This window comes from Malurus melanocephalus, unplaced genomic scaffold (genome assembly GCF_030028575.1).
Source record: "Malurus melanocephalus ecotype Western Australia unplaced genomic scaffold, MMel_1.1 scaffold_828, whole genome shotgun sequence".
Lineage (NCBI taxonomy): Eukaryota > Metazoa > Chordata > Aves > Passeriformes > Maluridae > Malurus > Malurus melanocephalus.
This window is the reverse complement of record NW_026624060.1, coordinates 1,365-24,769: the sequence shown is the minus strand read 5'-3', so window position 1 is coordinate 24,769 and position 23,405 is coordinate 1,365. Positions and strand designations below refer to the sequence as shown.

The 23,405-nt window shown below is 47.2% G+C and overlaps 1 protein-coding gene across 5 annotated transcripts in view; it reads right to left on the bottom strand.

The window, feature by feature from the left end:
• PPIP5K1 (diphosphoinositol pentakisphosphate kinase 1) overlaps window positions 1-22,924 on the bottom strand; it is a 42,305-nt gene extending 19,381 nt beyond the window's left edge. For 3 of the 5 annotated variants that reach the window (XM_057385468.1, XM_057385470.1, XM_057385471.1), the window contains exons 1-25: window positions 20,869-22,924; window positions 20,416-20,590; window positions 19,764-19,959; window positions 19,582-19,672; window positions 18,524-18,609; window positions 18,133-18,287; window positions 17,162-17,263; window positions 16,718-16,879; window positions 15,549-15,670; window positions 14,991-15,092; window positions 14,188-14,274; window positions 13,688-13,763; window positions 13,078-13,187; window positions 12,046-12,131; window positions 11,537-11,665; window positions 9,438-9,559; window positions 8,494-8,676; window positions 7,481-7,622; window positions 6,606-6,829; window positions 5,575-5,702; window positions 4,980-5,094; window positions 3,555-3,662; window positions 2,204-2,320; window positions 1,800-1,964; window positions 595-685 (exon numbers count right to left, since the gene is read on the bottom strand). In XM_057385468.1, the coding sequence (XP_057241451.1) occupies window positions 595-685; window positions 1,800-1,964; window positions 2,204-2,320; window positions 3,555-3,662; window positions 4,980-5,094; window positions 5,575-5,702; window positions 6,606-6,829; window positions 7,481-7,622; window positions 8,494-8,676; window positions 9,438-9,559; window positions 11,537-11,665; window positions 12,046-12,131; window positions 13,078-13,187; window positions 13,688-13,763; window positions 14,188-14,274; window positions 14,991-15,092; window positions 15,549-15,670; window positions 16,718-16,879; window positions 17,162-17,263; window positions 18,133-18,287; window positions 18,524-18,609; window positions 19,582-19,672; window positions 19,764-19,959; window positions 20,416-20,562 (3,046 nt within the window). In that variant the 5' untranslated portion in view covers window positions 20,563-20,590; window positions 20,869-22,924. Of the gene's footprint in view, window positions 1-594; window positions 686-1,799; window positions 1,965-2,203; window positions 2,321-3,554; window positions 3,663-4,979; window positions 5,095-5,574; window positions 5,703-6,605; window positions 6,830-7,480; window positions 7,623-8,493; window positions 8,677-9,437; window positions 9,560-11,536; window positions 11,666-12,045; window positions 12,132-13,077; window positions 13,188-13,687; window positions 13,764-14,187; window positions 14,275-14,990; window positions 15,093-15,548; window positions 15,671-16,717; window positions 16,880-17,161; window positions 17,264-18,132; window positions 18,288-18,523; window positions 18,610-19,581; window positions 19,673-19,763; window positions 19,960-20,415; window positions 20,591-20,868 lie in introns of those variants that run through there. The other 2 variants (XM_057385469.1, XM_057385472.1) reach the window with 2 other exon arrangements.
• Window positions 22,925-23,405: the final 481 nt, after the last annotated feature.

The window sequence follows — 23,405 nt, the reverse complement described above, 5'->3', positions numbered from 1 at the left end:
TCAGACATAGTTTAGGCCAAGATGACAGGGAATGGAACAATCAAGGACAGAGAATATCAAGTGCTCTTCTCTTCCACTGGCTGTTATAGGAAGAATGGCTGACCAGGGACTTCAGTTCAGTTAGAGAGCTATCAAACATTCTGACACACCTGCTCCATACAACAGATCTGTATGAAGCAAAGGTAGAAATAGAACAATCTCACATGAGGAACAGCTTTGCAAATAAACTGATGTTTTGCACATTAGTTCTCACGTAAAATTATTTCTTCCTACTAAGTCCAGAAATGATGTAACAAATGCGAGCAACAGAGAAGCAGAAAGGGTTGCCTGCAGTTTGCCCTGTTGCTCCCATACTGTAAAGGATGAAAAGTGCATCTTCTGTAGCTAGCAGCTGAAGGAGAAATTTGWACACAAAAGGTACCAACGAAGACAGTGTGAACAATGGTCTCAACAGTAACACAGAGAGAATACACAAAACACAGAGACCATCAATACAAGGAACTCAAGCCAGATGTGTATGTGGAGATACACACAGATGCTCATGGAAATACAGAGCTACAAAGGAGCAGGCTAGTTACAGGTCAGTTACAGTACCTAAGCCACTTTGTTTCATCTCAGAAGACTGCCTGGAATAAGTGCTGAAGAGGCGATAACCTCCTGATTTGGAAGAAGATTCAGACAGCACCTGCAAAGACAGACAAGTGTAATTAGCATCATGATCCATGTTACCCACTGCTCTCAGAAGCCTTTATGCATCAATTGAAGGTAAAGAAAAGTACACCTCTTCCTTCAAATCACCACTTTCAAGAAGCACAAAGGTAGTTATATCCTAAGATTGTGACAGTGAATGCTTAATTTTAATTTCAGAATTTTGCTGGATTRTGGAACAGTGAAAATTTGAAAAGTATGATGGGACTCATGTAGTGAGCATCTTGTCTCCCAAGACTCTTGCTGAGATCACTGAGGCATAGACTTCCTTCTCTAGCAGCAGGAAATGGTATCACCTTTAACTTAGTATGTGCCTATCACAAAGAGCCTGTGAGTGCTGCACGCAAAGGTGACACGGTGGGTAACACATAGCGATGGCAGCCAGCTAATCAATACCTCAAATCTTAACTGTGCTTTCACTGGTTCAGAAAACTGATGCCAAAAATTGCCTGTGAAATCCCTCCAAAAGGAGGGGCAGTTCCAGASTACTCTGAAAGTAGCAGTCACCTGCTGACTGTGACACTGGCCTTGTGACACAGAACAGCCCGGAAGGGGAGACAAGACAACAGCGAAATCAATTTTGTTACTTTACCAGATCAGTGAATGGGACTGTTCTAAACCCTGACAGTTTAAACATCCTGGATGACTCCACCACTGAGCAGGGACTCCTGAGCAGCGTAAGATCTTAGATGGGATGAAGAAATGAGAAATGTGGAGATGCTCTTGTGAAAGGAAAAGGCTGAAGCCTAACAGAAAGGGAAAGATGTCACTATAACTAGGTGGTGAAGTTGCATGTAATCTCACAGCTGGCTACACCAGTGCCTTTACAGAGCATGGAACCAAATAATGTTTGTGWTTCTCGAGCATGTTCTTGCTTGCTCTTCCTCATCAGTTGCTCTGGCCTGCATTCCTGTCCTTCCTCAATGAAGAAGAGTTTCAGATGTGTGCCTTCTACAACATCCCTCTTTACCCTCTGCCAATACTTCCCTAGAACCAGCTCAGACTCCGGTATGTTAAAAGAAATGCCAGGAAAACAAAACCAAATAAGAGGCCTTTGCAAGAAGAAGGAAGGGCACCGACAGCACAGTTACCTCCATGGATCCCGTCTTGCGGTTCCTGATGAGGGGCGACCTTCGCTGGATGCTGACCGGCTCCGAGGGCTGCGGGCACTTCTGCTGAGAACCGTCTGCCTCCTCGCTGCCTTTCTCCTTTGACAGGTCCTCCAGGCTGCCTTGGTCTGCCTTCTTGTCCTCGTTCTGTTGGAAGGAAACACTGCTGCCTACAGGCACGTGCCTTTGCCCGCACTGCCCCACGCASAGCTTTGCATCTCCTGCTCTGCCGAGCTCAGCAGCCACACAAACAGCCCCAGCACCGCCCTGCTGAACCCAGACAGGACAAGGACACAAGCTGCAGGCACTGCCAGCTCCTCAGGCAGAGCAGGACAGTGCCCGAGTGTCCCCTGGGGCTGGTGGCTCCTGCCCAGCTGTGTGCTCACCTCTGCTGAGGCCGGCCGAAAGCCAAACCCCGTGGGGACGTTCCTGTCCTCCTCGCAGCCTTTGACGCCAGGGCTGAAATGCAGCTCCACATGGAAACGCTCCTCTGAAGAAGGGTCCTGTGGACACATGTCACAGGGAATAAGTAAAGAACCAAACCCAGGTTATCCTACCATCAGTGCAGCCCAAGGCCCCACCCTGCTGTGCTGGCCAGCACACATCCCAGGCACATCCTTTGGAGTGAAAGCAGAAGCAGCAAGAAACCATCARCAGAATGGCTCCAGGTTTGCCTCATCCAAAAGGACAGCCCTGATCAGCACACAGCTGAGGCATTCTGACATTCTGATTGTTGTTTTTTGGGACAACAGCCACAGAGGAGTATAACAGATTCGGGCTCTATGTGTATATATATACACACACACCACTAAACCCCTTCTGACTCACTCCTGCTGCAAACCCAGCACATGCTGGGACAGGGGACACTGGGTCCCTCCTGAACTTTAGTCAGGCTGCTCCAAGATTTAAATAACTGTCTCTAGTAATAACTTTTCATTAAGCTTTTTTTAAGGAAGCCAGAGCTTTTACAGTATCTGGCACTAATGATATCAAACTCAGAATTTTTTTCCATCTTGACTGATTGACACCACAGCACTTGAGAGCTCTGTCAGACGTTTTTTGACAAGCATCACTGTAACCATTAGAAGCTCACACCAGTTCTGTGAATACAAGGCTCTCACTCCATAGGGTAAGGGGCTGCTCCCCTCACTGCTACAATCTCCTGCAGCACAGACCCGAGTCACAAGGTCTGGGGATCAGGACATGCAGTTCAGTGCCAAACYTACTTACAGTCACCACCTTCAGCTCCCACATTCCAGCTGTTTATTAAATGATTCTCTTTACTTCCTGAAGATACCAGTATACACTTCCCTAACTATATCAGCACACCTTTAGAATAACAAATAGTTTATGGATGTGGAATTTCTGGATATTTTTTTTAGAAATATTTCAATAACACAGCCAAATATCACTAGGCTTTATTTATTTTTTCCTACTGTTCATTCACAATTAATATTTTAAAACATCAAATCATTTTGCACTAGGAAATTCTTTAAAATAGTCGGTATTAATTACATAAGTTTGGTATTACTGCTCAGGGTGACATTCTGCTCCACTTAGCAAGCATTAACTGGGTCATTGCCTCCCACTTAAACCAAAAACTAGCGGTAGTGTTAATGATCCATCAGTTCAYAAGCAGGGAGAGCTCAGGTTACAGCCTTGGAACTGAACTCATCTCTGAGGATTGTGCCTTGCAATGTGGCAGGAAGCATTGCGTCCTACAGCTCTATCCCTCACCTTGTTGTTGTCCTCGTAGAGCATGATAACAATCTGGGTCATGTAGTTCAGCTCTGAGATAGCACTCAAATAGTCCATGGCTCTCTTCCACTGCTGGTCTTTGTTTTCCTGATATATACACATAAACAGTCGCATGGGATAAGCAACAGCAGACACCTTGCAGCATTCAGCGAAATGGGACGCGACAAGGTAACATTGTCAAGACAAAAACACCTTTCTTAATTTGCATGAARAAATGACCTTGCAATATGGTGGGGTGCTCGCAGTGAGGAGCAGCTGACAGCTGCCCGTGTGCAGATCTGAGCTGCAAGCCCTTGTGCCATGTTGACTGGAGATATGCAGAGACCACAGCAGGGTCCCAAACACAGCTGTTCTCAAACTACACAAKGGAGTACAAGGAATGAACTTGTGCTAAATAAGGGACCAGGTGAACTGCTTTTACCTGATGCCAAACAAAGAAACCAGAGACAGGCTGGACCCTTGCACTGTGCACAGCAAGGCAGCCCCCCTTCAGCGCCTCCAGCATGGCCAGGAAATGGCCACGCACGGGGCTGGGGGGCAGCTCACTGCACCCCCGGACATGAACTGAACCCTCCAGTACAAATGAACCCAGCTGCAGCCCAATATCCCTGTGCTGGCAACATGGCACCTGAGTCAGGGAATAAGGAAGCATCTTGTTCAGTGAGTGATTCAGAGGTACTTTTCTGACCACTGTCTACAGATATGCCAAGCTGCCACAGACACCAGAAATCACGCCTGCTAAGCAAGCCCAAACTCTCAAGGAATTTCAGACCATGCTTAAAAATGGGAAGATAGATCAGAGAACCTCTTGAAAAGACTAAAGCAGAACTTTTCTCAGGGTCTGCATGCCAATTAATTCAGGAAGCAGGTGAAGAGAGAGCAAGTGAAGGGTGAGTTGCAYGAATTAGTCCCCTAAAAATGTGTCATCTGCCTTTCTGGTGGAGAGCATGTCCTGTGCATTTRCAACCTCAAGTCAGATTCCTCTATAAGCAAACTGATTTTATTGACATAGAATTGATATAAAGACAATAAATTACAGGACAAARCTCTCCAAATAAAGGGTTGCAGGAAGCAGAAAGTAAGAAATTCACTCGGCCCCATTGCCTTATACCARTATTCTTCTAGACAGGTCTGCTCACCTGAAACTAGCAGGATAAATCTTGGAGAAAACATGTCTCTGTGCAAGCAAGGCAGGYRCTGARGAAGAACAACGTTCCTACATGCTAGAAAGGCAGACACGTGCAGCATGCAARCAMAGCAGAGATGGAGCTGAGCAGAGGCCACCSATGCACAGCGTTACTGGGGAGAGCTGGCTCAAGGGGCAACCTATAAACCGTCCACCTTGGAAAAGGCTATGGAAAAAAGCAGGAAAGCTTACTCTGTGAGCATTGCTGGGACACTTACATCCAGTAGCCCCCCATAGCGGAAGATACTGAGCAGGGAGTGCACATGGCTCTCACTGGTGAAGTACAGYCGAGTTCGAACGTGGCGACCTGGTGACAGAACTCCTCTGGAGTACCTAAACCAAAATCAGCCCACAGTAACTCAGTCTGCCAGTGAATTGCCGTCTATCACACCTGAGCATTTCTGTATACATACGGTATATATGCAGTGACATAACCCCACACTAAGAAACGTCAAAGGCAGCAGGACTGAACAAACAATGAGAGCACTGGGCACAGGAGCAAAAAATTTCATAGAATCCTAATGGAGACACATAGTAGGCAGCTTATCCCTCTGCACTGGCCCTGGAAAGGGATGAGGCACCACCATCCAGCTACAATCGGTAGAAGCCTTTGTGGCCCTGTGCTTCTGGTCAGCAGTCTCAATGTGCCTTTTCCATTTGCCTTCTAGTCCTAGGAGCACCAACATGCCTTTCTACTGGACCATCCTCCCGTACATGCTCAGTACCCCCTTCCACAACAGCACAGTCTGCTGGCATGGGAACCACCCACTGCTCCACAGCTGCCCTCCCCACCGCCAGCAGCACAAGCCTTACAAGGGATGTAGTTTGTTGACAGACTCATCTTCATGAGTTCTTTGTAGGTCCAACTGGATCTTTTTAATGAGAGGAAGACAAAAGCCAATAGCAATCTCCAATTTCTCTTCCTTATTAATCCCATATTCCTGCAGGAACAAAACAACAGACACTCTGAGCCCTGGTTCTTTGCCACATCCCCACGTGAAAGGCCACTTAACTTCAACAGCCCCATCTGTAGCACCACTGATTAAGCAAGGACAGGAAGAGACTGTCTTGTAGTCACTTCTTGTAGTTTTTTTTCCCCACATATTGCAGAGGGCAGCAGAGGACTGAGACTCTTTGAAGAACCCCAGTTATGTCTGGACATGACTGTCAGTATCCTTCCAACAGCTGAGTGGTGCAAGTACCATGAGTGAATTTCTGATCTCATGACATGCAAACTTATATCCTGACCTAGCATGAGCATTAAAACAACTGCTGTTGGCAAAGATAAAATCTGCAGGGCTACAGTGAAAACAGCCAGACTGCATTTTACCAGCAATACTAAGAAAGTTTAGAAGGCCACTTCAGCTCTACAGGGGCAGCTGGACCTTGCTGGTAGAAGCTCATCCCATATAAATGAAACTTTGCCTGAAGCAACTCAACACTGCAAACTGAAGAAGTCCTAGTCTGACAAAAATAACAAACTTGTCAGAACTTTAACACAGAAATCTCYCTTCACTTCCACAACCCTGCATGTGGAGGATGGAATGCTGCTGTAGCGCACGCACGCACGCAGCTTGGAGCTTGCTGYCACACACAACAACAAACATGGAAAAGCTGCTGTCTCAGCTGCTCATTACTCTGACCCTGCCAGAATCCTCAACCAGGAGCCCAGCCCCGCCACATTATAAGTTATAAATGGTTTTGGCCTTATACAAACCCTAAGATCTGAGAAACACCCTACTGCGACATGCTGCCCTAGGAGCTYATGTGTAAGAGAATCGAGACAAAACACAAAGGGAGAGGGTCAGAAATTGGCACCACAGGCAGTATCACATAGGCTATACCTGGGGTATGATCACATCTGCCAGGGCTTTGGAGAGTTTGAAGAGTTCAGTTGTGCCTTCGAGTTTCAGTGCACAGTTGTGCTGTACATCATACTTGATGCAGTCATAGATATCAGGGATCTTGCTGATGTCATAGCGCCCATTCTTCATGCGGAAATCTCGCTCCAGCTTACTCCAGCGTTGCAGCATTAGTTCCAAAGTCTCACTGTGRTAAAGCTGCAGGTCTAAACAGCAGAGAACACCAAACCAATTTCACATCCTAGAACCACAGGATCACAGAACCCTGGTTATTGCTGCAGAGATTTCAAATGACAGCTACAACTGACTTCTYCCAGCATGAAAAGGCTCAAATTATTGTGTCACCCCCTGGATTCCCAGTCTGGAAAAGCCACTGGACCTCTTGCACAGAGTTTTAACCTACAGCAACAGGATACTTCTGAAATGCTTGAAAGAAGTGAAACAGTTGCCTGTGTTCTTACATCTGCCATGTATCTCAYGGCATGTGCCCAGGATGCCTTTGTAAAACCTTTGCATTGTTATTAGGAAAATTYTTAGAGATGAGCAAATCATGACTGAAAAACTTGCTGTTTACAGGCTTCAGCAAATGCCTGAAAAAACACGGGCATACCTCTCCAGAACATACTGCTGCTGTTAACATTCACTCTCAACCAAGATGCACATATCATTTCCTTTACATTATAGCTCTCTTTAACGGTAGTTGAAAGTGGAGCCTTCCACATCAATAGCACATAAGAGAATTACACTTTACAATTCCTTTGCTACAGACAAACATAAGCACTTAGTGGTGTTTCGGAGCTCTGAAGGTAYAAGGACAAATGAATCCCTTCCAGAYTCTTTCCAGTTCTCTTGCTCACCTGCAGATTTTGGGTCTTCCAGACGTTTTCGTATCTGGGAGGTGAGATTTTCAATCAGGGTGAATACCTGGTTGCAGACCTCAACTGGGTTCTGGATGAAGTTCATGGAGTTGAGCAGAGAAGCACTGCCTGTAGGTGCTAGCTGAAAGCAGATTTCAGCAGAGATTAGTTAGTCATCACAAACACAAAATGTGTGCCTTTTGCAGTGATACTGCTTTCTGACTGGGGACAAAAGCTGTCCTCCCAGCTGAGCACAATAAGCTGGCCTATTCCTAGGAGCAGTAAGGCATGTCTTAAAAACTTCCTCTGGATCAAACTCAGAGGGAGCAAACAACTGCTCCCATCAGATTAGAYTTCCCTCTACCCACAATATGCACTCTTGTCTCATTTGGCTTCTGTGCTTGAGCAGAAGGGCTTCGAAGACATTTTAAGAATCTCTCTGAGGTGATAAATATGTTCCTTGATGGATTTCAGTCCAGTAATTACATTGCAGAGCCTGGTAAAAACAGGATTTTGGGGACTTGCTGGAGAAGCAGCGACAATGCTTTCAATGGTTCCTGTGCTGAATGCAGCCCAGGCTCTAATCTGCAGCTGACAGGACACACAAGGATTTGTAACCAAAATGTCTGTTCACACGTGCACAGAGCACGGATCTAGAATCCAGTGAGGCAGACTCCCTGCCCACAGCAGYTGGGATTGATCTGAGAAGCATGCAGGAAACAACAAGAGCACTTTTAGCACTCACAAGAACAAAGYGCACGAGGAATTCTAAAGGGAGAGGAAGGCACCATGATCAGTCTTGAAGGCGACAACAGAGCAACACTGAGGACTGTCACKTGAAACAGGGCAGGGGCTATTAACCTGTACACTTTGGTACAATATCCTGTCATTTTGACCAGAACTCAAACTAATCAAACTACTGTTCACATGCCACACACTTCACATTAAACCATTGCAGGAATGCAATTCTCCTTCCAGGTACAGGGAGCAATRAAGTCACAACAATGCTTTACCTTTTCATAATCCTCCTCACAGAACTCAGCATCCTTCTGCATGATTTCATGCAGTCGAGCCTTCACTCTGTGCTGACAGCTGCTAAGTGAATCACTGTCACTGTCCAGGAGACCATTCATGTTGGCACTTTTCACCATCTGCACCAGGATGGGGGTCAGCTCTCCTTCCAGCGCCAGCAGACCCTAAAGCCACACCACACAGGACAAGATTTCAGGTCTGTGGAACCCAAGCAACAAAAATTTCTGGTAATTCGATGGCCAGAATTCAAGTAAAATATCAACTGTTCTTGAAGAGCAGTTTTACAGCAATATCCCTTCCAGTCAGAGATGACTCTGGCAAGCTTCTAGAGCTGCTCAAGCAAAGGACAGCTCTGCCTGCAGCAGCCCCCAGTTTGTCCAGGCCATTACTGAGAAGGCAACTCAGTTTGCCTGAAAATGTTGATACAGCAAAGGCTGAAGACCAGCTAAGTTGACCACAGGATTCCCCTCAGCTTTAGCTGAAGGTGAACCTGCCTTCTCACCAGTGTCCACCCCACACTGCACCARAGACACTTGGCTCCCCTTTTAAATTCAGCATGCAAGGAATAAGCCCCCTGGCTGGGCAGCCACCCCTGGAACATTCATTCTATAGGCAATACTCAGCAGCACATTTAGTGGGCTCTAGCATCAAGCACCATCAGTAGCCCATACATGACTCCTTCTCCAGTCAGAGCTGTCCTGTCCTGTCCTAGACAGGACACTAAAGATGACAGATATGTGCAGATACACCAGATATGCAGGACTGCCCCATACACCTGCTATTAGCACAGTGTACTGCAGTCCATCCAACAGAGAGGGAGAACATCCTAGTAAAGCTCCTTCCTTACGAACAGAGATTTTCCTTTAGAACAAGCATATTCTAAGAGTAATATAGTAGAACACACAGATGCCCAAAAGAGAAGGACCTTTGCAAAAGCTGCTGCTGTCATCTGAACTCTGCCCTCATCCGAGGCGTAGATCTTGAGATCATGGCGATAAGTGCTGTGCAACCTGAGCAAGCCACAGCCAGGGAAACCAGCATAATCACCTGCAACAGAGGACAACTCCAAATTCATATTCCGACACCTGCAAAACTATCAGCTCAATATACTGGTTTGGAAAAACAAATTTTATTGTAGTCACAAAGTTATGTAGAGAATGAATCACTTGCATAGGCAGCATTTGGGCTGCTCCAAAATAGACAGTTCCAACTAAACACAAGGGCTAGAAATGTAACAAAGGCTTTGCTTAACTTGGGAAAGTTCATTTTGAGTGAAAAAGTGAGCATTCACCAGTCAAGTCTGATGCTGCCCAAATTCTGCAGCAAACTCCACTGACCAGCCTGTAGCAGGAATACTAGTCTGAATATTCAGGTGCAGAATAGAGATGAACAAAAAAAAAACCAACTTCCTTCTGCTTGTTTCCTGCACAAGAGCAGGTCCTGCAGCCCTCAGAACGGGAGGGAGAGCTATTCAGCAGGGTACAGTTTCCAGAGCAGATCCTATACAGCTACAATGACATTGTGGCCAAAACTGCCAGTTTATTTCTCATGCCTGAGTCAACCACAGGAGTCAGAACAGTAATGGAGRACAGCAATTCATGCAGCTCTCAAATCTGACCTCCAGAGATAGGGTAAGGGTCATTATTTGCTGCTACCTGGAATCCCAGGGCAATTCTGTGCAGTATGGAGTCACATGGCATAACAAGGCAGGAACACTAGTACCAGCTCTAAGCTCACAATCAGAGAAAACAGCACCCTGACAGACATGGACAGGCACCAGCCACACGTTAGATGTATGTCTTGAGAAAGCTGCCAGGCATCAAATGCCACCCAGGAACACAGCACTTGGCTGCAAAGTAAGATTTCTCTCTCTTGATGAATGACCACATGGAGCAGAAGTCTCCAAAGCTGCTGTTGAGAGTGGCTCTCATTTAAGCAGGACAGTCACTTCCCTGTGGGCGGTTATCAGGTTGGTTGAGCATGACTCCTCACTGTGAATCCATGCAGACCACTCTCAGTCTCCTGCCTCTCCTTCATGCACCCCGGAATGATCTCCAGGATTGGCTCCTCCATTACTGTCCCAGGGACTGTGCTGAGGCTGGGCTGGCTGCAGCTGCCTGGGTCCTCCTTCTTGTCAGTTTGGAAGATGGGAGTGACACTTCTCCAGTCCTCAGGCATCTCCCCCAGTCCCCAGAGCCTTTCAAACRGAGTCTGCAGTGGCTTTGCAGGGACACCTGCCCATTCCCTTGGCACTGTGGGTCCAGCCCCTCAGGGCCCTTGGGCTCACGTATTTCCAGCTTGCTTAAAGAGTCCCTTGACCCAGTCCTCTTTCACCAAAGGTAGCTCTTCCTTATTCCAGAAGGGTATCTTTTCCAATCCCACTTAAACTTGCTTAATTGATTTGAAATTTAATTACTTAAATTTAATTAATTAAACATACAAGTGAAAGACAAGCATATCCAATACTGGGCTCACTGGATCAATCCAGTAGCAGTGTATAACTCCTGACTCAAAGGCAATCTCAGCCCTTTTTTTTTCCCTTTTGGCCCTGGTTCATTTGTGTGCATATTAAATGCTTTTCAGCATCACAGAATTATGGTGGAGAAAATATGGAGAATTATCTTCCTATTCTCCTGTCTCAGGCAGAATTATCTGTGCTCCAAGACAGATCTCTGTTCTCTRCATTTGATCTAAATTCCTTGTTAATCATCCATAAATTTTGTATTTGCTGCATCAGAATGTATCTRATTAGAACCACTTGTCTTTTTTGGATCCTGGCACATTATTTAAAGAAAGCTGTTGTGCTCCAAGACACACTGAAGTTTAACCACKGCAGCAGACCTCTCTGGTCAGTTTAGGCATCCTTGGGTGCAAAACCCCCCTGAATTAGTTATCCCTACCAGGCCAAGTCAAAAGAACCAAAAGCAATYGCAGAGGCTGCTCACAGGCACCTGAGCAGCCCCAGCCGGGCAAGGCAGCCTGGCAAGGCCGGGGCAGAAGGGGAGGGAGCAGGACAAAGCTCACCTTGGCCCCCGGGATACATGCAGCGAAAGGCTCGCCCCAGCTCCTCTGCCTGCACTCTTCCTGCTGGGGTCAGCTCTCCACCCCACTTCAGCACCAGGAGAAGGGACGGGGAGGACTCTCGGCGAGCTTCTAGGAGACAAACAGGCACTCACTACAGCACATCTCAGAGCTCAGTTTGCAGAGGGGGAGAAGGAACAGGTTGTCATCAACACCTTGCACAGTGCTCTCAACACAAGCCTGATCCAAAATCCCCAGGAAACAAATCCCCAGGTAGGAAATGCAGAGTCACTAGCCTTTGAAGGTATCAGCTGGTATTCAGTACAAGCCCTGTAGGACCAACCAGGGTGTACTGGCACCACTCCAACCCTCCCCTTGATGTGAGCAAAGSTAAGATATGGGTCACCCATTCTGCTTGCACGTCCAGAGGCCCAGTAAGGCCTATAAGGTAGCTGCACTCACACCTGAACTCTGGGCTTAAAGATCAGGATATCACCATCAGGTTTCTTTACCTTCATCTTCACTTGCAGCTTTTGGATGTCCATGAGGCAGATAGGTCAACTGAACCTTACGGTTAATGCCAGAAAAATGTCCATACCTGTCACAAGTGAGGGAGGAAAAAAACCCTGAAATAAAGCAAGTCTACTCAGCCTTTGCCAGAGCTCCCAGGCAGTTAACAGTAAAAATACAGCACAGGCAAGAGACCTTCTGCTGCAACACCCATAGCCATGGAACATGATTTTTGTCATCTCCCTGTGACCCAGCACACACCCCCACAAAAAGTCAAACAGCTCCCTCAAACAAAATTCAAAGATCCATTTCCTTGTTCTTCCACCAAGAGCATTCTGTGCTGTCATTCCTCACAGGGCTTTAATCTACATCTGCATCTTTAACAAGTGAATTAATGAGATCACAGAAAAAAGCACTCTGCCAGATGCTTTGAGAATAACCACGTCTCTAAAGAGCAGAAAGTGCAGAGGAGAGAACCACAGCAAGAAGTCCTCCTCTGTGCTCCAGAGACATGGCCTGAACATAGATGCTGGCTACGTGTGCCACAGCGAGCTGCACTCCTGAGAGGAACCCTGTTTTTCTTTCAAACAGGCCAATACCACCATATTTTTCTTTGACTGTACAAAACCTCAGAGAACACGAACATCTTTTCATGTTTTCCAAGCTGTTTTTTGCTAAATTTTTGGCATCAGGACARCATTATTTAAAACAAGCTTTGTTCCAAATATATCAAAATGCTTCCTATCAACACGGTCCCTACAGGACCCCGGTTCCTCTGCTGTAGCAAAGAAAACTGCAGGTTGTCTCAAGGTTGTTTAGCTGAACACCAGGCACACTTGGGACAAGGATCAGCAGGATTTTGATGTTGAGGAGAAAAGGTGAAGAGCACRGTACCTTTCATGTACAGTTACTGACAGGGCACAGAGGAGATCCCAGTCTCGGGGCACCAGCTGGCAGGACACCGGCAGCACAGTTTGTTTCCATTGTCACATGCCCTATTGCAACCCCCAGTGTCCCAAGACAGGAATGCTTACATCTCCAGGACACTCTTCAGCTGCTCCAGTTTGGATTTCCTCTCCTCGATTTCGCAGTCACTGTGGGCTCCCAGCTCCACCACGAGCTGCCGTGCAATGTCCAGCACTTCCTGGGGGAAAGCAGAGAGCGACTCAGCCTCAGCCTCAGCACTGAAATCCTGCAAGGCCTCCTGACAGCTTCACCCAGCACCAGCTCCATGCAGACGCTCCTCAAARGCACGTCATTCCCTAAGACACAGCTCAGGCAGGACGAACTTTCACACTGCAGTTTGCTTTATCTCCCTGCTGTGCAMCAGCCCCATTAAGAAGCAAGAAGGTTCCTCCAATTGCCCCACTCCCTAGACTGGACCCATCTGTCCCAGAGGCAACCCCAGCTGGTGGGCAAGCTCATCTCCATCCTCCAGTGTGCACATCAGCGAGCAGAAGTTTCTCTTTGTTCTCCTGCTGTCACCCAGCAGAGTGTGCACAGGCTGTGGAATGAGACAGGGAGCATCTGTGTGACAGGACTGTTACCCTTTTGGAGGTTTTCACCCTCCCTAAGAATTGCCTCGCACTAGGATCTGTATTACCTGCACGTCCCACACARTAACCCCACAATGTATTTCCTTACCTGTAGCTGCTCTGGTTTCTTCAGCTTCAACTTCCCTGTCTTGTAACCATCATATTTCTCAAATAATTCAAAGAACCTGAACAGACAACAAAGAATGCTGATCCATTTTCTGCTGTTTCAGTAAAAGGAGAATCATCCCTACATATGCATTCAGTCTCTGCCAGCAGCCTGCTGGCTCCTCCCTGTGCTTCAGAAATTCTGAAAAAACAAGTGTTTTTCAATATACAACCARGAAGCAGACACTGTCTTCCCATTTAGTGGGGCACTTCCCTTTTCAGCACCTAGCACAACTTCAGTCTCCCTTCCACTGTTCACAGAGAAGGTGCCAGGATGCTCGTGGGGAAAGGGAGCACTCTCAACTGGTCAGAAAGCATTTGCTTGGATGGCTCAGGAAAAAGTACTGTCTCCTACGCACTCAGTCCTCTGCTCCTGCTCTTGGTTTAGAGAACAGGCCCTCATCCCTACCCAGCAGCACAGCAGCCTCTTCTCTTGGCTCTTACCGGGGATGCTTCACTTCCATCTTCATCTTCTGCTTCGGGGTGCGATCTCCATGACGGATAACTGCAATGACACAGCGAAGCTCCATCCTGGGGAGACACAAAATAAAGCTGGCAAATGTGCTCCCCACACTCCAGAACTACCACCAGGAAATAGCTTCCCATTATTCAGTCCCATTCTTCTGACAGCTGCTTTCTGCAGCAGAGGCAGAATTTCTCCCAGACTAGAGCAGGCACAAGTGCCAAGGTTGCAGAGGCAGTCAGAGCTCTACAGACTCTACCAAGCTGTCTGGTTTCATACCAGTGTACAACTATGCTGAGGATCACAAAGAAACTTTTGCCTTTGGTCTTTAACCTTATGTGGTTGAAAACTACTAAGCCCAAAGGTATCAAATGAGGAGCTGCCAAGCACACAGTTAATATGAGTATTTCAGCTAAGTGTTTCCATCCATTTCACTGGTAGCTCAACACGCACTTTCTCCACGYAGCAGCCAGCTACAGCATTTGTCCTTATCTACTTCCTGTCCTGATGAAGGATTTGGAATCCTCTGAAAGCCTGTGAGCAGTTTCTGTGATTTCTGCAGTTACTGCTCATCCACATTCATCAAACCTACAACTAATCTCCAATATGTCACAACTTCCATATGCACGGCTAAGCCTTTCCACAGGCATTTCAGGGTTTCAAGCAGCAAGCAGATGGAGGATGCCATGCTGCTAGTGGTGTCAGGCTCTTGGACAGGGTTTTTGCACTTTGTCCTCCATGTAGCCATCACTGGCATTCTTTTGAGAGGATGGCAGATACTCACATGGTGCCTGAAGTTGTGGGGACAATTGGGATGTCTTCTGCCTCTGTTGGGATGGACCATGGGATATGAAATTGGGGACCCAATTCTCKCATGATTATATTTCTGGAAGAAATCAACATACAACACTCACAAATAAATCTATTCCCTTGGTTCTCCACCTCTCCTTAGTAGTCCTGCTGCAAGGTGTGAAGAGAGGCACGGAATTCCCCCTCCCTTTCATTGCAGAGGTACCAATCCCACTGTGGGCTAGGTACGGCACCCCAAAAGGGTACCAGTTTCCCTCATGCCACCAATACCACAACTGGGCTTAGCATGCAATGAAGAGTCCTGGAAGATACATCTAGCTATAGACAAAGACAGATAATGCCAATGCAGGCAGGAGCTCCAGGGGTTGAAAATAATTAACCCACTCCTCCCAGAGCTAAACTTTCACTTGCTGAACAAGTGACCCACAGGAACCACCTGCAGACTTCTCTGACATGSTGACCAGGACTCCACATTCATTTTACTTTGCTGTGAGTTACCTTACTGCCTTATTAAAACTCAAATTGTTCATACCCAAGAATTTTGGCACAGTCATCATAATACTTCATGGAGTTCTTGACAAAGCTGAAGCCGTTCACATCACAAACGAAAGAGTGGCCGTTGGCCCGCAGGAGGTCAAACCCACACACGGTTTGCTGCAGGAGGAAGCAGAGGATGTGGGACTTGGACACACAGTAAGGAAGCAGTGGGGGACAGCAGCTGCCCTGCAGCCATCCACAGATGCAGCCAACGCTGATACTGCAGCCATCCTCCACTCCATGCCCACCTCACAAGTGTGAACAAGTGTGAACACATGCCATTAGCCATTTACACCCTCACTGCTGCACCAAAGGCCCTACCCACAGCCCCAGATGAAGCCATCAGGGCCAACACCCAACTTCCCCGAGCTCTGAAGGCCTAAAACAGTGCAGCTCCTGGATATCCTGCTCTTCCTTTCAAATCCAACTGTTTTGAACCAGACTGACAAGCACAGACAAGAAGTGCTGCAGGCAGACACGCACCACTAAATGGAAAAGGCTACCAGGTAGAAAAGAGCCCAAATCTGCATAAGCCCAATTGCATGGGGTGCCAGCTGCAGTGGGGCAGGAACAAGGAGTCCAATGCTTCTTCCACTGGCACTGCTGAGCATGTCATAGAACCATCCTTAGACTCACATACTCACTCTACCTAACCGCAAAATAAAACACCAATTTGTACCAGAGGCATATTTAAAAAAGCAACAGCACAAACAAGCAAACAACAACAACAAAAAAAAAACCCAACCAAAAAAACCAAACCCCACAACAACAAAAAAAAAAAAACCTCAAATATAATTACCAAAATGCAAAAAGAAAAAAAATCCCAAGAAAGTAAGACCAAATTTTCCACATAAATAAAACAGGAAACAATGAAGACGGTAAGGAGCAGAGTCAGACAGAGAGCATGTTCAGGATCCAGTATCAAATGCTCAGATATATGTGGGACACCAGGCACCTGCTGGCACAGAGGGCATTTGCTGCAGGCCCTCTTGCCTTCCCCGTCACCTCTGCCCAGCAAACTGCCACAACCAGCAGCAACAACGGCTATCAGGCATGGAGGATTGACATGCCTGACATGTGCCAGGAGAAAAAAGTTTTAACACCACATCTGATGCAGATCAGACATTTATGCAGTTGTCCTTGCACAGGAAAGACGATACAGACCTTAAAGGCTACGCAGACTTTACGGGCAACAAGTTTCTCCATGGCAGTCAGCATGACTGGGTAACGAATTTCCTTCCCTTCRCTGTCGCGCTCCACTTTCCCATCCAAAGCAGGGGATTTGCGAGCCTCTGCATGGGCATAGTCCGGCCCCACAGTGTACACCTGCAAACAGAGTTACACCTGACACAGCCATCAAGACTAACTGCAGCTTCCAGAAGGTGTTTCTGCTGCAGACACAGAGGAGATCAGATTGTCTCACACATTCCTCCAGCTGTGATCTACAGAGCACCCACTCCCCACTTTGGGGCCCAAACTGCATAATCAGCATGTCMAAGCCTAAACACACATTCCAGAGCCTAAGCAGGACTAAGCAGAGCTGCTCAACCTTCAGCTCCTCCAGGCCTGGTGAAGGAAGGCACCATTGCAGGTGCCACTTTTCCTTACCTTTACATCGGTGCCATCTGTAGGCATGAACTCCTCATAAATGTAGGAGCCTGTCTTCCTCACACTGCTCTCTGGGGAGTACACACTGCTCCGACTGCCAATCTGAGAGACAGAATAAACACCTCAGAGAAGAGCACGGGGATTCTTTGCTTAGATGGAAGCAGAAAAGCAGAAATTTCATCATATGTTGCGAATTTAGGTGACCTAGTGGATTAGCATCTCAAGCCCCCCAGCTGTTACAGCACACTTATTTATGGAGGACAAAAGAGACTGTAAAATGAAGACAGCAGGTTTGTAATTTTCCTGCTTTTAAAGAGGAAAGAAGTTATTACAGACCACTGATTTGTCTCCAGTCACTTCAAGGATATGGAACAAAAAAAAGTGAACAAAAACCTACAAAGTAAGGAGCCTAACTAATATGCAAATGAAAATAAAGTATGATAGGTGATAATCCAACCAATTTAACTTTCTTCTAGGGCTATGACTGATCTTATCAACATTGAAGATAATGTTGTTTTCATTTTTAGTAAGGCTTTAGATAYAACCTCAAGTGGCATACCTGTGTCTTACCTAATGGAACAATCGTTTGAGGATTATTAATGGAAGATGTGTAACTGATTGGAAAAAAGGCACATCAYAGCTATAACTGTTCACTGACAAAGTGGGGAAAGTGAGTAAGGGCAAATTTCCTGTGGAATCTAGGAATAAATACTGCCTTTATCACATGTGCAAGTTACACTAAGCTGGGAAGAGCAAGAATGATGTTAAAGGACAGGAATGCAAGTTTTTTTTAAAAAACATCTTGATAAACCCAGGAGATAATCCGGAAAAAGCAGCATGCAATTCAGAAAGTGAAAGAGTGCTCCATGACTACTCAACAGGATACAGGTCACCAAGAAGATGGGGAAGGCAAAGTCAGCACTACAACTAAAATATGTCCTTCTTTGATTCCCAGGTAGAGCCATCCTCACCTTGCGGAAGAGCCGCTGGCTGCCCCCACCTGCTGCCGTTGGGTAGTAAATGTACACATTGTGGTCTTCAGCACTGACTGGCTTCTCTACAAACGGCTTTGGGAAAACAGCTCCATTTACCTCCACATGGTCCTCTCCTTCCACCAAGTTGCATTCTGAAGACAGAGCACAGCAGCAGCACATCAGGAAAGGTGAGACAGCCCTAGTGCAGAGCTGCAGCCCCTTCCAGACCCATCAGCCAGTTTTGCTGTTGGGACCTTTGTCCACAAAAAAAACCCAACAGACTTACGAGTCAGGCCTCTTCAAGGTGACTGTCAGTATCTGCTCTCTGCAGACTATCTTAAATAGCAGAGCCTGGGGAAATGGCTTTCAGCAGAGCTTGGACACTCACCTTCTGGTCTGTCAGGATCTCGATTGAGCACAGCATAGCGGGGCAGGTCTATTCCTTCTTCTTGAAGGATCCGATATACCTCACGCCTGTAAGGGATAGAAGCAGCGTCAGAAGAGTCTAGAAAGGTCCTCAGTACACATCAAGGAAAAGACTTCACTCCCACTGATGAAGAACAAGTTAAATGAACACCAAAAAGCATCGAGACAGACTGCAGATACCTCTCAGCATATGCTCTCTGGACAAGACCTACAAGTTACAGGGTTTGCCTCAGTCCTGCTCTGGATACAGATGCCCCAGAGTAAATCTCCACCTGGCCTAAACACGGATGCTCAATCATTAGAATGTGCCCAAAGCACAGCAGCACACCCAGCACACGCCACCTGCCCTGTCATGCCAAGGGGTCCAATGCCCAGGCCAGGCAGAAGCAGCAGAGCCTTCTTTCATTCAGTGTCAAGGGGCAAACCCAAATTCTTTCACTAGTTAGACTTTGGGATGCCTGCCAGCACCCATATAACACTGATCAGCACCACAAAGACAGGGGAGGAGGTTTAGGATCTATAGGAGCCCTATTCACATACAACCAAAGCAGCCTGGACAGAAGAGCTGAAGTGCTGTCTGTCRGTGCCTTCTACCAACAGATGACTGAGAAAGCTCATGTGTCTGACCAACACATATTCCACAGCTTCTGAGCCAGCCTTGCTCCCAATTTCTGACCCAGAGCCCCATCTCACCACTTGGCTCTCCCTCTCAGAGTATTCTTTTTGTTTTAGTCGTGACAGCCTTGTTCTGTGACAACTCTCCCACTTCCTACTTCCCAGACATCCCTTACAAGACTTTTGCAGCAGGAAACAAAACATGGGTTTTACATGATCTCAATGGTTTTTACCCTCAAAGTTATTCCCCTCCATGCTTTAGAGAAACCCCAAGAAGCCACTGCCAAGGTCCCCTTCCTCCTAACCTCACTCGCTTACTTGTGACCAGAAAAATGAAATCTGCGCAGTATGCTGAGAAGAATCAGAGGAAGAGGGAAGGGGCTTCAGTGGCTCACASACACCCACCTGTCCTGGATGTAATACTGCATGTCAAGGTCGTTGATCAGAAATGGTTTGCACAGCTTGGCGTAAGCAACCGCCTTATCCAGAGGGAATCCTGAAACACAGGGGGAGGGCAGAGGGGAAGGCTGAGAGGAAGCTCCCTTGCCCACAGCTCAAGCAGGTTAAGGCCATTCCAGATGCGTTACCTTTGGAGTGGAAGGAGATCAGGCAGTCACAAGAGGGCCAGTTCTCCACCGGTTCGTTCAGAATAACATCTTCCCCCATGATCACCACTGTGATGTACTCAAACTTGCACAGACGTTCCAGAATCTGTGTCATGGGCTTTGACTTTGACTTTTTGGTCATTGCACAAATTCCCACCACAATCTGCCGTTCCGGTGGCTGAGGAAAGACAGAGATCAGTTTTGTAGCATTTAATATAACACTGAATAGGGGTCAAAAGCAGTCAGGAGTTGGAGAGAATTTTTTCTGCATCCTGTTCCTGGAGGTTACAGGGGGAAAAAAAAAGTTTTCTTTCTGCAGAGACACCTTTTCCCTTTTCACAGGTGACAGTGTTTTCCTTAAAAATTTCCCTGGTGAAAAAGAAAGGTTTACATGAGTGTCAGGTTAGGTTTCTAGAACAAAGAAATCCACTAGTGTCCCCAAATCAGAACTGCAAACAAAAAGGCTGGATTTCCTAAGGCAGTGAGTATACAGCATGACGTAAYGTGTCCTGTCATAAATGCCACTGCTGTGTCCCTGCAGTCCCAGCTGCCTCAGCAGTAGCCATGCAAAACCTGGTCCAGACCCAGGGATTCTGCACAAGTGGTCAAGCCCAGAACTCTGGGACCTCCTTACCGACTCCTCCTCTTCATCATCTTCAAAGAAATCAGTTTCGTCTGTCTTCATGTTTGATCCCAGAAATTCTGTCTCATCATCTCTGGAACCAACAACAAACCTGGGAGTGGAGTTGTCTCCCTCACTGGAGGTCGTCAGGGACGACATTGCAGTTTCGGTGGCCGACCATCCCGCTCTGCAATGACAGCATGCAAAAGGGAGAAGGCTCAGCTGCAGGCGATCCCAGGAGCAGCTGGGCCATAGAAGCAACTGATGGTGGGGAGGGCAGGGACTCATTTGGCATGAGGGAGCCCAGGGATGGTGCTGCTCAGCACAAAAGGAGGGAGAAGGAAGACAGTCTCAGGGTGGGAGATCTGGAATTCTGGATCATTTTAGATAAGCAGCTCCATTTTGCAGTTAACCCCCTTGCATCGTGACAGTGTCATCACCAGCACTGAAATGTGTAACCCTTACAGTGATGCATGTCCAGCCGCTGCCTAAATCATGGACGGGGACACTCTTGCAGACTCATATGCCCAACAGCATCCACCGGGACTCCAGATGTCAGAATAAAGCTCGGGATAGTGACTTTCCAATCACCAATTTTCATCTTTTCTGCTCAAGAAGACCTACAGTAACAGAGAGAAGAGTTTGAGAGTGCAGGAGTTTTCAGGGAGGAGGAAAAAGGTAGAAGTCAACTCTATGGCAAGGAAAGAGGACACAGAACATCAGTTCAAACCCAACAGTTTGGGTTGCAGGTCGGGGTGTGTGGGTTTGCAAGCTGGCATAGAACCATAGAATACGTCAAATTGGAAAGGACCCATCAATATTGAGTCCAACTTCTGGCCTTGTACAGACACTCCAAGAATGCCACCACGTGCCTGAGAGCATTGTCTAAAGGCTTCTTGAACTCAGCCAGGCTAAGTGCTGTGACCACTTTCCCAGGGAATCTGTTCCTGCACTCAATCACCCTCTGGGGACCAATCCCTTTTCCTGAACCTTCCCCAACTCAGCACCAGCTGTTTCGTGTCCCTGGTCACAGAGAGCAGAGATGGGAGCTGCCCCTCGGCAAGATGTTGAAGACTGCAGTGAGGCTTCCCCTCAGCTTCCTCCAGGCAAAGTGCCCTCCGCCTCTGCTTATAGGGCCCCTCCAGACCCTTTTCCATCCTTGTGACCCTCCTCTGGAACCTCTCTAAGTTTAATGTGTTTTTAATATTGGAGTGACCAAAACTGCCCCAGCACTCAAGGTGAGACTGCACCAGGGCAAAGCAGAGTGGAACAATCACCTCCTTTGACCAGCTGCTGAATACATGCAATGAGTTAGAAATGCCAGGAAAGAAGCGTGTCCTCCACTGTCACCTCCAAGAGCAGCCCTGCCTGCCCCAGGAGGGACAGTCTGAACACACCACTCGACTGAGCTGCACATGCTRAGGACACAGCTGCTCACTGCTGACCTGAGCTTCACCCACACAAGTGTYAAGCAGCTTTCACCGTGCTTTTCCTAGCTATAAAATCAAAAACATTCCTGCCACATAAGTAAGGGCAAAGTTGAGGACAGGAACCTTGTGTTCTTAAGTACTTCCTAAAACTGGACATGAGACACTGTCTGCTGTTGCTTCTCATGTCCTCACATGATTTCCAGCATTCCCTAGACTGAGTTACTGCATTTCCTCCTCTTTTGTGATGCCTTCCCTTACAGCCAGGATACAGGTGCCAGTTCCCAGTCCTCCAGCGGCAACAGGAGGCACAGCCCAAAGCCATCAGTCTGCTACCAGCACAGCAACGAGGCACTTGAGAATCCCCTCACTGGCAACAGCAGCACAAGATTGCCTTAATCCAGCTGATCAGGGTGGGAAGTGCAAAAGACACAGAGCAATCTAGCTGCTTGTGAAATCCCCTCAGGAAATAAGGGTAGAACAACGCAGGGCTCCAGGCACAGTCCCAGAAAGAGCAGGAAATGTAAGAGGTAAGTGTTCAGAGAAAGGAGTGGAACAGAAGGACACCAGATAAGGACGCGCAGCTGCACCAGCAGGCACTGGTTGTACACAAGCCCTTCAGTGTGACAGCGGGGCACGAGCAGGGCAGCAGACCCCAACCCAACTGAAACACACGGGGGATACAGCAAGCCTGGACTTTGTACATACCACACCAAGGATCATCTCCTCCATCTCACTCCCATGCATCGAGCCCAATGCTGCTCTCCCAAAATCTTCCAAGCACAGTGCACAACTGGCACTGAAGCGTCTCAACCAGCAAAGTCAGAGCTGTACCTCACCATCACTGCTTGCTGCTRGTGGGATGAACAGCACTGGCAGAGAGGCATTTGCTCCATATAACCCTGCTATCCCCAGAAGAAGGSAACAGTAGGATTCCCAACATGCTCAGGAACCATTTTCATGCCTATGTCCTATTGCCTCATCACACCAATGCAGAATGAGCCCTTAGCACATACACTATCAGCTTGAGGGCTGATAATTTAATGAAGTGAACAAACCATGCAGAAGGAGGAGGCTTTTCTCCAACCCCTTACTCTCCCCTCCCTCCTCGAAAAAAAAAAACAGATCAAACAGCAAGAAAACCTTTGCCCTAAGAACTAAGAAAGCAACAACTTCTCTGTATTCTTGCTCCTATCMCAGCGAAAAATCCCCTTCCTTCCTTCCTCAAGGCAATGACACACCATACTCAAACCAGGTAAAAACTCAGAGCCTACTGAAGCTGACAGCCACTGATAGACCAGGCATATCCGTGGTGTTGATAAGGAAAACCTCATGATTTCAAGTGTAGGGAGAGGGTTAACCAAAACCATTTTCTTAAAAGTTTTTCTTAAAAACAGATCCCTTACCTTAGACTTATACCAAGCAACTAGACTCTTGATGAAACAAGGACTTTTAGATCCAGGTGTAACTAAAAACTCAGACTGTTGCTCTTAAATGGACACAGGCAAGTGAAGCTCTGTTCTGGTAAATAAGGACAGACACAGGAAGTTTGCCCACCACAGCTGGGCCAGCTCT